General features: G+C 41.8%; 1 protein-coding gene across 4 annotated transcripts in view; it reads right to left on the reverse strand.

The window, feature by feature from the left end:
• mahj (LisH and WD40 domain-containing protein mahjong) overlaps window positions 1–13,964 on the reverse strand; it is a 205,111-nt gene that overhangs the window by 122,661 nt on the left and 68,486 nt on the right. For all 4 annotated transcript variants that reach the window (XM_067082944.1, XM_067082943.1, XM_067082941.1 and 1 more), the window contains 2 exons: window positions 13,212–13,679; window positions 5,191–5,357 (listed from right to left, as the gene is read on the reverse strand). In XM_067082944.1, the coding sequence (XP_066939045.1) occupies window positions 5,191–5,357; window positions 13,212–13,679 (635 nt within the window). The remainder of the gene's footprint in view (window positions 1–5,190; window positions 5,358–13,211; window positions 13,680–13,964) is intronic.

A 13,964-nucleotide genomic window follows, 5' to 3' on the forward strand; every position in this document is an offset into this window, starting at 1 on the left:
TAAAAGATTGACGCCTGCATTTTGCATTGGCCTCTGTGACATGTCTAGAGAACCCTTTTGCTCTGCCAAGCTTTCTGACTTTCTGAAACCTGTCAGGGTAAGAGCGGACCACCTTTTTTGGTGGAATCTATTGAAGTGAGGTTGTCTGAGTAGATACAGTTTTGTGTTACCCATGCTAGAGTGACTGTGGCCGGAGAACAAAAGAGAGGAAGGTGATGGTTCCTTAAGGTGGCAAACAGGTCCAAAGTTGGCCTGCCCCATAGATTCCACCGATCCTGACAAACCAGGGGATCCAAAGTCCACTCGGTGAGAAGGACCTGCTTCCAACGACTTAAGTTTATCTGCCAGAACCTTTAGTTCAGCCTAAAAAAAATTGAGTGACTAGAATCACTCAATTTTAATCTGTTCACAGTAGAAGGTCTCTTGCTGTTGACAGCAGATCCTAAGTGGACTCCTCTTGGAGGTCCGAAGCAATTTTCCTCACAGTACCCTGTGGGAAAAGATGGAGGTCCAACGGAGTGAACAAATGGGTTGATGTCTGGGTCTGTGTAACCACTTTAGATGTAAAGGAGAACCATAACGCCCCCTTCTTCAGTACTCCCAAGGAGAAAAGAGCAGCAAGCTCAATAGATCCATCTCTGATACCCTTGTCTGCTCCAGGTAGTACTTGCCAGACCGAGGCAATGTCATTCTTTAACTCCTTGAAATTCTCATTTTCCTTGGCCAGAGCTCCAACTATCCACTCCAAGAGACTGAAGATCTCAAACACCTAGAAGAGGTCCTTAACAAGTTGGTCCAGTACAGCTGACGGACAAATAACCTGTGCCAACGAAAACTCAAGAGAGTCAGGAAGATTAGATGAGGCTGGAGAATTCCCCTTGGGAGGAAGCAGTGACTCCTGAAGAAGGAGCTTCCCTGGTGACGAAGGACAAATATCTCTTACAGACTAAGTGAGAAGGAGGAATGCGAAGGGCACTTCCCTTGCTCCCTCTTAGCTGAAAATCAATCATCAACTTCCTTCAAGCTTTCTTGGATGATGAAGAGAGCACCATCTTGGAGGAAGTTTCTTGAAGAGGGACAATTTCAGCTAACTGCTGTTTAATGGGTGCCAAGAATGGCTCGTCATGGAGTAAAGGAGGAGATCCACATCTGTAAGTGGGAACTTGGTGCTCAGAAGACTGGGACAGGTAATGAAGAATTGGCACTGGGTGATTGGAAGCTGGTATCAGGAACTTGAGAGCTGGTGCTGGGCGCTCGGGGACTGGTCTGGGAGCCTGGGAGCTATAGCTGGATGCTTGGGAGCGAGGGCTGTAGCTGGATGCTCAGGAGCTGGAACCGGGAGCTGTAGTTGGACTACCATAGTCTTGTCGTGAACTAGGGATGAAAAACACCGAAGTCCTAAGAGGATCACTTTCAGCTCTCTAACATTTATGTGAAGGTCCTGCTCTTCCGAGGATCATGTCCTGGAAACTTCCTGGTTCCCCAACCTAGATATGAGGAGTCTGAGATGTCTAGATCTGGGCTGAGCAGATGAAGGGACTCCCCTTCCAAAAGTCTCGTTCGGATAGTCACCATTGCAGGTCCAAATTGAACTACTGAGTTATGGAAACACGGAGGAGTCCTACTGTGTTTCCCTGTCCCAATTGTCCTTAAGGAGGAATTGCAAAACTTTCCTAAGAAGTTTGCCTAACTTGACGCCAGTCTCAATGGATGAACGAGTCCCCAGCAAGCTCGTTCAATGATGGACTGAGCAAGATGAGAAGGGCCAAAAAACTAGTGAACAGTCTGGAGGCAGTTGGCAATTCTCTTGGCAGACAAAAAAGCCCGAAAAGTCCCAGAGTTGAAACTGATCACCAAACAAAGGATCTCTAGCGACAAGGTCAACTGAGAATTCTGAAGATGATGAAAACTGTATTGGAAGCAGAGGCAGGCGAATCGTTTGGAATGAGCCAACAGGATCTTGCGTCGACTTTGTCTGAAGGTCAGATGCAATTTCCTTAACTGTGTCCTACGGGAAGAGGGGATGTTGGTCCAGGGGAGAAAATAACAGCCGATTCTGTGTCTGAGTGACTCCCTTACTGGTAAAGAAGCACCAGAGCTCTTTTCTAAAGTACTCCCAAAGTGAACATCTTAGCCTGTTTTCCCACTGTCCAATCAGCATGGAAGCTGAAAAAAAACCTTGAAGATATTCTTAACAAGGTGGTTTAGCTCTGTCGATGAAAACTTATCCTCGCAAACAAGACTGCAGAGCGTAATAATATAATAATAATAATAATAATAATGATAATAATAATAATTATTATTATTATTCCTTTTATTCCACATTTCAATTTACAGTGTTTATTAAGTTTCTTACTTAAAATACACACAAATGAGAACAGAGAAGTCCCCTTGGGAGGAGGCAGCGACTCCCAAAGAAGGAGCTTCCCTGGTGACGATAGATATATATCTCCTTTGAATTAAGCGTGAGGAAGGAAAGGCAAAATAAACTTCCCTTGCTCCTTTCTACCTGAAAGCCAATCTCCCACCTCCTTGAGAAAATTCTGGTGGAAGAAGGAAGAACATTATTCCAGCTAATTGTCGCTTAAAAGGAGCCAATGACGGTTCACCTTGCTCTAATCGTAATGACAAAAGTGGAGAAACAAGCCTGGGAGTGGGCACTTGGCACTCAGATGTGGGTGCGCCGTGACAGGTTTAGCATCGAAAGCCAAATGAGATCTGGTAACGCTGCGCCGGGTGCTCAAGAGGTGGCGCTGTGTGCAACATAGCTACAGCTAAACTACAAGAACGCTGAGAAGTACTAGCCTTCTTATATCGCTTAACTGGAATTGGATCTGGACACTGACCCTCATCAACTGAAGGGTCTTAGCCTGCAAAGAAGAATCCAGGAATTGTTTCCTGCACCTCCTGCTGTCTGTGTCAGAATAGTCGGAAGTGATGCCACTGCACCGGCAAACGTATGATAATTAGCTTATATGTACGATAAAACTGTCTCTGGTACAATGTACGATACCTTCTCTAACTTTCGTACATTTTAAATGGTAATTCTGGGACTGAACTTTTTAAGACCGATTAAAAAGCATTCTCATAAGAAATAAGACGCCTTTCCAGCGGCTGTCTGTCGAAACCTGGAATATTCGTGCAACTGATTCAAACGCGGGGGCAGCAACCCGAGCAAACCCCACTGGCCTCCCCTGGACTTATGGGATGTCTTCTCCCAGGTTTAAGGGAGCAGGACAGAGGCCTTTGTCTAGGAGAACTGGCGGAACGAGAGGCCACCTCCTCCACTTGCATAACACTTTCTCCTGTCAAGATGCCTTTCCTTTCCAGTGGCTGTCTGCTGATACCTGGGAATGCGCAACAGGTTCGACTGAGGGGCAGCAACCAGTGGGCAAATCCCATCAGCCTCCCTTGGACTTCCAGCATGTCTTCTCCCAGGTATAGGGGAGCAGGACAGAGACCTTTGTCAAGGAGAACAGGCAGGACAAGAAGCCACCTGCTCCACTCGCATAACACTTTCACGTCACTTTGCGGGATTGGCGCCGTCTGAAAATGTTTTCCTATAAACGCCTTCAGTGACGACATAACTTCACCACTGAATACACTAGAAGGATAATTTCTCGTGAAACTTAAGACTCTAGGCTGGCAATGGCATCAGGTTCGAAAGCGAGGGAGCCAGGTGCGGGAGTAGGTGGATTATAAGTAGGAGGGCTAGTAGCAGGGAAAAAAGGTGGGAAGGGGGAGAAGGAATAGCAGAGCTATCTTCTAACCTAGGCTAGGGTAAAATTCTAGGCTAAGGGAAGCTCGTTTCTCAGTTCTAGAGGCCGCTTTCCTTTCTATCCCTCTCTAACTTGTCTAGTTGAGATTTAAGTACCTTCTACTCTTGCTAACCATTACATTTAGCAAAAGTTTTCTCCCTACTATATTCTGCCCCCTACATTAACTACAAATTGTATGAGAATCAAATGACGATTAATCTGGTAAGCAACTTTCTCTACACTAGCGAAAATAGGTGAACTTGAAAAGACATAATAATAACCGAAGAACTAGAAAAAAAAATTATCCTGAAAGCTATTAAAATCTGAAGGCTACTCAGATAAGCGATAATACTTCACTGAAATCCAGCCATGCAACTGAAAATCAGGAAAGAAAAGCTGCAGCAAGTCCCTGATGTTACTCGAGAGCACGGCAGACATAGAACGATGCTACTGGCTAAGTCGTTCCCAGTACTCCCATAGTAGGTGGGGCTACCACCTACACTAATCTGTCAAAGAGCTACCGCAATTTTTAAATTAAAAGCTGCCATGCACGTTAGAAACTATAGCTATGTAAATACCTGGTAAGTTACTTATATGAAACTTCACATTCTATAATTACAAGGATGAAATAAACAAAAAACTGTAACTTTGGAAGGTGCCCAAGATGAATAAAGCAAAGAAAAAATTTGATATGCACTTAAAATTTAAATTCAATGATGGAAACCAATCCTTAAAAAATTCACGCACAATAAAACAGAATCGCAATGTGAAGGCACAAAGTGATACAAATGGATCAAGTAATACACACTACTGGACTGTGACATTTCCTCTGAATAAATTCATGCATTTGGTTTAGATTATGAGAACCTGTTTAAAACTCTATAAATGAAAATATACTATAATTTTAGTATTACCTTCAGACTACTGAGCCTTCTCTAGACTCTCATAAGGTTAGCCTGAAGGATCTGCTTTTATATTTGATGTAAACATTGAAACCAGGCAAATTGTAGAACTTCCCAAGCCAGTTGGGGTGAAATCAAAGGGAAAAGACAAAGAGTAAAAGGCAAGAGCAAAACCAATCACGTATTCCCTTTTGTTTTCATGATTGCTGCAACTGTATTCCCATAAGAATGAACTACATTCATAAAATCTCATACTTTGAAAGTTAAACAAGCAACCCTACAGAATGTCTTTTGAGATACATGTAGACATTTCTTTAAACTATCTGCAATCATGAACTCTCCACTCATTAACTCAAAAGTTACAAAAGAACACTACTGGCAACATCATGCCTACAACTACTGTATTATAAAATAAACATCAAAAGTAATAAAGAAATGACTCTCATGCAAATCAGTAAGTGCAATGGACATATATCACAAACCACAAAAGCTATAAGTAATACACATTTCCTAATCTCTAATGCACTTACTTTGGACTGAAAGATTCATTGAGCACCATAGCGACTAACTGAAGCACCAACTGAAGGCCTTTCAAGGAGACAAACTGCTCTACAGGCTTCCAACGAGCTCGGCTGGGTAAGCATTCTAACAGGTGTTCTATATTTTCTTCCACCACCTCAGGTGCAACGTTCACAGCCTGAAACGTGGTAAAACTCAATACAGTATTACATTAATCACAATAACATACTTCTATTCAAAATAAATTAAACAGCTGCTGTGGATTAAGAATACTCTGAAATAAAGTGAATTGGATTTTTCCTGATGCTGGAACAGTGAGTCACATGCCCAATGGTGTCACTGACAAAAATTCTTGCAAAATATGTTTCTGAAAAAGGGTACTATTGTGGTGGTAGTATGAAAAATTGGGTTTGTGAGAAGAGGCTTGTGTTTTTTAAACCATTGTGTTTTTTGTTTTTTTCTATTCAGACTTTGAGTGTTTGTTAGTGTATGATTACTGTATTTAATTTATCTTTGTTTTTCTCATTTTTTTACTTGCAGTTTGCTTGAGCAAGTGTTAAGATAGGATCTGCTCCCCTGTACCTTTAATAAGGTTAATTTCTGTTGGCATTGTATGATGAAGATGAGGGATGCTGACAAGTGCCCTCTCTAGGGACCACAGTGGTTAAGAGATTGAAGTTGAAGACCCTATGCAACAACATCAAGCTGAGTGATATCTTAGACTTGAAATGTTTTTTTGGACACACTATGTGTGCGTAGTGAATCTGGGGCTTGAGGTTGTGGAGACTTCTTAAGGGGTGCTGGCAATGAATATTTTCCTCTGACAATAGTACATAATGTTGTGTTGAAAGTGATTCCGCAGTTAAGACTGGGCACGTTTGGTTGACTGTTAAGCACAAGGAAAGTGAGACAGGTGGCAGCACAGCACAACTGTACTGACACAGTTTAAAGGATTAAATGCAGGGTCACCCACCAAGAAGGGCTGTCCATGAACTCTGCATGAAGGCTGAGTAATAGGGGTGGAGATCCCCTTAATTTGGAATTGTAAATAATATTTTGAATATAGGTAGCATTAAGTTAGACTAAGTTAGGTATAGGAAGATTGTTTTGATAAATTTTAGTGGTAAGTAGGAAATAAGTTAGGTTAAATACTGAAAGATGATAATTGATAAACTGTGATAAATGTAAATAAAATTAGAATAAGGTTCTGTTTGAAGGTCTCAAGACCACTGTAATATTAAGGTAATAAATTAGGTTAATGAGAGTTAGTTTCATTTAATAACCACCAAACCTGTTCCTATCATACTGCACCAATTGTGTACTAAACGAAAAGCCCCTACACTATAGCTATCTACATGCTATAAAAAACTTTTCTTTTGCAAGTACTCGACAAATAAGTCTTTGCAAGTCAGTACTGCTCTTCTAAACAAAATCTATGTGCAATAAATACTAAACATACCTAACATTACTCGAAAGATTTTATACCGGAGAAAAACCTATATTAAATTATTGTATTACAATTATTAGCTTTTCAAACTAGATTTCTTATGCAATTTCCTAAATCCATCATATGATTTAAGATGACATTTTCATAATAAAATAAAGTTTTATATATACTTACCAAGTGATTACACAGCTAACGTACCTACTTCGCATGGCAACTTTTTTAATTTAGCAGTAGCGCTTCTTTCGTTTACATGTAGGGGACAGCCTGCCTACTACTGGGGGAAAACAGGAACAACCTGGCAACCATTTTCCAATTTGTTTGTGCCCTCATGCCCATAAGAGGGAAGGAGGGTGGGTCTAATTCTGTAATGACTTGGTATATATATAAAACTTAATTTTAATATGAAAATGTCATTTTCATATAAGTAACTTACCAACTAATTACATAGCTGAATCTCACCTTGAATGGAGGTGGGATATATGGACATGGTCTACTCCAAATATTAAAGAATGATAATGAATTTGAAATAGGAAAAAATATGCCCACATTGTATGTAATGCTTGCTGTTTCCTTACCTACCTAAGAGAGCTATTGCAGGTGAATACTGCCTCTGGTTGGTGCTCATCTTAACCTGTAGTGGTGTGGCTGTTGAGCCATGGAATGCCTCTACGTAAGTGGGAGCTTTGTAGTGGAGGATATGCCTGATGGCTAACAAAACATACAGTAAGGGACCCTTGCCCTGGGCGCAATACCAACATTAAAAAACCAGACAATGCTGTCACCTACTCTGAAAAACTTGTTAAAAACCACAACCTATCCACTAAGACTGGTGGATATACCAGGTACCTTGTAACCCCCGGTTCCCCAAAACTCAAAACACCAACACAAAAATGAAAGGGCAGTAAGTGAAAAAGTGCTTCCTATGAATCTTCACCAAATACCATGCCAGCCACTGATAACGGACCCAAGGTATGGCAATCTTTAAACACTGTTTCTATTTCCCTCAAGTAATGAAGTGAAAATAGACCTGCACATCCAGTGGGTGGACTGGATAATGGAGGTCAAGGACATGTTATGTCTAAAAGCCAAGGAAGTAGACACCACTCTTATACTGTGCGCTCTCATTTTAAAGTTTGGTAGAATGTCCTCCTGGATCTGGGAATGTCCTTCTCTAATTAAATCTCTTAAGAAAAATGACAAGGCGTTCTTTGATAGAGGACGAGATGGGTTCCCTACTGAACACCAAAGATTACTAGATGGGCCCCTGATCTTTTCTGTCCTATTCAGGTAGTATCTCAATGCTCTGACCAGACACAGTACTCTCTCATCCTCCTCCTGACCAAGAATTTCCATCAAGTTCTTCGCAGTGAATGAATGAGGCGAGGGCTTGGATGGGTCCTCGTTCTTGGCCAAAAAGCCTAAGGTGAAGGAGCAAACAGCATCCTCTTGTCCCCTTGAGAAAAGCCCACTCTTGTCAACAGCTTGTGTTTCACTGATGCGCTTAGACGTAGCTAAGACAAAGAGGAAGAGTTTTATGCTTCAGATTCCAAAGAGAAGCAGAACGAAGGGGCTCGAAAGATAGGCTCATCAGCCATTTCAGGACCACTTCCAGATTCCACGAGACCAAAGTGTTGTCCCTTTTCTGTCTTACTGTACCAAAAGACTTTACCTAGTCTTTAACGTCAGAGTTCGATGAGAGATCCAGGCCTCTATGCTTGAAGACGGAGCTAAGCATTGCCCGATAGTCTTTAATGCTAGACGAAGACAAGTTCTTGGTATTCCTAAGAAAAAGGAGAAAATCCACGATTTGCATTAAAGCGGTCTCAGAAGATGAGACATGGTGGTTGTGGCACCACTGTTGAAAGAATGACCACTTGGCCTGATAGATGAGGCTAGAAGACTTCCTTCTGCACTTTGCAATAGCCTCTGAAGCTTCCCTTGAAAACCCCTTTGCTCACGAGAGTGGACAACCCTTGGTGATGTCTTCTGAAGTCGTGTTGTCTGAGTGGCAATACTTTTTGGGGAAGCAGCCTTGGTTAGTCCACCAACAGACGTAGGAGGTCCGGGAACCACTCCCTCAGGGCCAAAACGGGGCTATGAGGGTCATGGGCGCATTTTGTCGTACATCTTGAACTTGTTCAATACCTCCCAGATTATGCTGAAGGGTGGGAAGGCATAAAGGTCCAGATTCGACCAAACCTGTGGCATGGCATCCGTGGCCCATGCAAGAGGATCCAGGGCTGGTAAGCAAAACAGAGGAAGACATTGGTTGCTGGAGGTGGCAAACAAGTCTATCATTGGCTTGCCCAACAACTTCCACAGGTCTAGACATACCAAGGGATCCAGGGTCCAGTCAGTGGATAGACCTGCTTTTGATGGCTCAGCTTGTCTGCCATCACATTCAACTTTCCCTGGATAAAGCAAGTGATAAGTGTAATTCGATTTTGGTCTGTCCACAGCAGTAATTCCCTTGCGGCTTGACAGACAAAGAAGGAATGGGTACTGCCTTGTTTGCAGATGTAAGCTAAGACCATGGTATTGTCCATGTGTAACACGACCGTCTCGTTGCGGATTAGGTACATAAAATTCTGAAGGCTAAGCTGAACTGCCTTCAGCTCTCTTACATTGATATGTAAGTCCTGTTGTTCTGGAGTCCATGTCGCCAAGACCTCTTGATTGTTCAGCAAGGCTCCCCAACCTGTGTCTAAGGCATCGGAACAAAGTCTATGTAGGAGTTCAGAGGATGAAAGGACTTCCCTTCCGACAGCCTTTCTTCTGACAGCAACCATTGCAGACCCAATTTTATCTCCCGAGTGATTGGAAACATGTGACTGTCTGGCTGTGTCTTCCTGTTCCAGTTGGCCTTCAGATAAAACTGGAGTTCTCTCAGTAAAACTGGAGTACTCTTATGTGCAACCTGCCCAGTTTGACGAACATTTCCATGGAAGCCAGAGTCCCAAATATGCTCATCCATTGGTGAGCTGAACAAGATGATAGGGTTAGAAACCCCAGGACTGTTTGAAGGCAGCTGGATATCTTCTTGGGGGACGGAAAAGTCCGAAAAGCCTGAGAGCTCAGTATCATCCAGAGATAGAAGATTTCTTGAGAAGGGCTTAACTGGGATTTCTGAGGAGATTTATAGGAAGACCCAGCTCTTGGGCCAGAAGAAGAATCTTGCATATGTCCTCTATACAATTGTCCTTCAATGGAGATCGGAGAAGCCAGTCGTCTAAGTAAAGACTGACATTGATCCCCACTAAGTGGAGCCATTTCGATAGCAGATCCAGGACTTGAGAGAACACTTGCGGGGCTGTTGAAAGACCAAAGCAAAGAGCCTGAAACTGGTAAACTTTGTCTTGAAAGACAAACTCAGGTACTTTCTGGAACTTGGATGAACGGGATATGAAGGTAAACATCCTGCATATCAAAGGTTACCATCCAGTCACCCTGGTGAAGGGATGCAAAGACTGAGTGGTTTGTTATCATCATGAACTTTGTCTTAAAGACAAAGTGATTGAGGGCACTTACATCGAAGACTGGTCTCCAACACCCCCGATGCCTTTGGTACCACAAAGAGATGATTGTAAAATCCCTCTGAGCTGGTGTCCTGCACCTCCTCTGTGGCCCTTTTCTGTATGAGGGAGGAGAGTTCCACCAATAGGGCCGAATGTCTCTCCGACCGAACTGAGTGAGCTGTCAATGTGATGGGAAAGGTAACTAAGGGGGGGGGCTCTCAATGAATGGAATGACGTAGCCCTCCTTCAAAACACTGATAATCCAGGGCTTCGCTCCCCTCATCAGCCACCTCTCCCAACACTCGAGTAGTCTGGCTCCTACAGGTGCATGAAAGACTTCTGTCTCACTTCCTATGTGCTGGCTTGGAAGAGCTCTTCTCGATGGCTCTGGATGAAAAGTGGACATTTGCTCTCCTCCCACGAAAAAGCTGTGACTGGAGAGGAGAGGTAGTCCTAGCTTGAAAAAGAGAAGAGTCCTTGGGACACCTTGATGACTGTGACAGTAAGTCTTGAATTGTCTTCTTGTGTAGGTCCAATGCCATCTCTTTCACAGCATCCAGAGGGAAAAGATGATTCTTGTCCAGGGGCAAGAACAGCAATGCAGACTTCTGGGTCTGGGTAACCCCCTTAAAAACAAAGGAGCACCAGAGCTCTTGTTTCTTCAGCACCCCAGAAGTAACAAGGGCAGAGAGCTCTACAGGACCATCTCTAACAGCCTTGTCTGCACAGGAGAGAACCCCAAGCCAGTCAGAGGTGATATCTTGATGGTCCTCAGTTTTCTTCGCCAATGCACCCACAACCCAATCAGGGAAACTGAGGACTTCAAATACCTTAAATATGTCCTTAAACAGATGATCCAATTCTGCGGACATAAACATGATTTTGGTTGACGAGAAAGCCGACTGATGAGATGAGTCAGTAAGACCAGAGAAATCCACTTGGGAGGAGGCAGCAACTCTCAAAGAGGGAGCCTCCCCGGTCACGTAGAACCGAAGGGATGGATAGCCACATCTTCACTTGCACTGCACTATCACTTTGCAATTTCTCTGCAAACACTTTCTTCGTAACCACTTCAAGAGATGCCCCAAATCAGCAACAGTACTTACTACTAGATTAAGCTTTTTATCAAATCTAGACTCAAGACTGGTGATGGCATTAGGATTGAAAGTATGGGAGCCAGCAAGGGAGGAGAAGGTTGTACAGTAAGAGGGCAAGGAGTAGGAGAAGCAGCAGGAATAGGAGTAGAAGGAAGGGTAACGAGCTAACCTCTAAGCTGGCTCTTCTTGTAGTCTCTAAACTATGAGAGTTTTTCAGCTCTAGAAGCTGCCTTCTTCTTTCTATCTCTCTCTAACTTACTTAAATGAGATTTAAGTACCTCCCACTGTTTAATCTCCAAGCTGAACACTCTCTACAGATCTTATCAACATTACATTCTTGCCCCTACATTTAGCACATATTGTATGAGGATTGTAACAATCTTTAGTTAGCCTCGCCTTGCAGCCTACCTTGCTACAGAAGCGAATGCTAGAATTACTAGAGTCAGACATAATCTTAAGTAATTCATTGAAACCTAGTAAAAAATACAAAAAATTAACTGCCTAGACACTGTCTAGCTAAGTGCAACCAAAACAAAACAATTGTACTTCGCCAAACACGAATGAAATAAAGGGAAATCCATAAATGGTTGCTGCAAAATGTAGCGATATTTACACACCACACGGCAGAACAAATTGGAACACGGCTGCCAGGTTTTTCCTGTTTTCCCTCGGTTGTGGGTGGGGCTGTTGCCTACATGTAAACAAAAGAAGCACTACCGCTAAGTTCAAAAATGTTGCCGCACAAGGTAGATACGTTAGCTATGTAATTACTTGGTAAGTTATATGAGATGTCAATTTTCTAGAATGATAATGACTTCCAGTATGATAACACTCCAAACATTGAAAATTTCCCACTAACTTTATCCAACAAGAAATCATAAAATCCACACTATATCAACTGTCAGAACAAAATATCAGTTATAGATTCACAGAAAGCTGTTTCACTACTTCATTCACACTATAACATTTTTCAAAGCACACCCTTTGCTGCATGGTAAAAAAACCTTTCACTGGCTCTTTTTACAATGCTACCAACTGTTTTTTTTTAAGTTCCACACTTTCAAACAAATTGACTAAGAATTTTGGTCATCTTGCTTATAAGAGTATAATAACTCTAATAACTCTAATGTCCATTTATGGATATAGTTAGTGTTGGTGCCCATTCACTTTGCAACCCTAACTATTGGGTCTACTATCATAGTGCCTCTTTATTCTACTTATAAACTTTGTGTTCAATCTTGCCTGATGAAGGTGCCTTTTAAGCATTTATTCCTATAATGTTCAAAATTAGGCCTACACTTTGTTACACTTTATATATTAAACAGGCTTTAAATGAATGTTTCCCATGCGTGACCCTGTCCCCACCATATTTTAATTACAGTAATTTCTGTTTATATCACTGTGCTGCAGTATTACCAATTGCATTACAAAATACAGTGGTTGGTACGATATCATGAACAAATTAAGGGATTTATTTTCTACTCACTAAAATTTCATGCTTCATTTTCATAACTTCCCAACCCTCTATGCATATCCTTGTCTTGTTTTACACATGGTTTTTCAAGCAAAGAACCCTGCAGGTACATTACACCTACTATATTCTATCACATTAATACCTCATGTTTTCTTCTCATGAACTAGTAAATGGATCACAATGCTGCTCCCCAACATAAACTTATACTGCTAACCTATACTAATACAGTAGAATGAAACTGTTACATTCATTACAAGATAGTTTACTATATCCGATGGGAAATAAGAAACCAAGGCATATAGACCACCCACCCACTAATTTAAGGAAATCCAGTAGTCTACTATCTCTTATGAGAGAGAAAGTGAGGATTATCTATACTTACTATTTACTATTTTTTTCAATTACTTATCTTCACTGTATTTCATGGAACATATAATAGTGGAATGTGTGTATCCACATTATTCTTTCATCTCTTATCATTAAGGAGAGAAATACCTACCTTGTATGAAGGCATGGAGGGTTGTTGCACAGCACCAAGTTCTTTACATAGTCTTTGAAGGCTCTGGACTTTCAGAGCCAAATGAGCTTCAAAGTAATGCTTCAGACTAAGGCACACTTGCTTCACAGTTTGCCACATCATTGCTTCGTTTGGTTCATCTAGGATATCTTGTTCCCAAACGTCTTGGAAGAGGGACAATGTAGAGAGCATATTCAGAACTTTCCTCAGTCCATCTTGTTCATCAAACCTTTCTAGGATGCCTCTAAATCGGAAAACCATACCAAAAAACATCACAGCATGTGTTCTAGAAGACTGGTGGGAGCACTCTAATAACCACAATGCATAACGGATCAGTTCTGAGAGCACCTTATCTGGTAGCAAACATATTCTCTCCACAGCTTCTTCACAATATGCCAGGTACCACATACAGAGCGCAACACCATCAGCGGGAAGGGAAGGGCGAGGTACCTGTCAAGTTAGGTTTCTGTTTAGAACTGGAGACATATAACCCAAAAACAACTTCTCTCTACACTACATACTATATAATTAAATCAGAATGTTTGTACAGGTTTACAATCTCTTTTCCAAAATTCAAAAAAGGTACATTTTTTACGGAGGACAGTGTCCATTTGCAAAAGTCAAATTTTACTGTTGTATTTAAAATGCTGATAATTTCAATAAAACTATTTTACTTACTGTACCCAAGTACACTGCATGCACTATGATCATATTATCGTATCCTAAATTATGATC

The sequence above is a fragment of the Macrobrachium rosenbergii genome, chromosome 40 (assembly GCF_040412425.1).
Source record: "Macrobrachium rosenbergii isolate ZJJX-2024 chromosome 40, ASM4041242v1, whole genome shotgun sequence".
NCBI classification, from domain to species: domain Eukaryota; kingdom Metazoa; phylum Arthropoda; class Malacostraca; order Decapoda; family Palaemonidae; genus Macrobrachium; species Macrobrachium rosenbergii.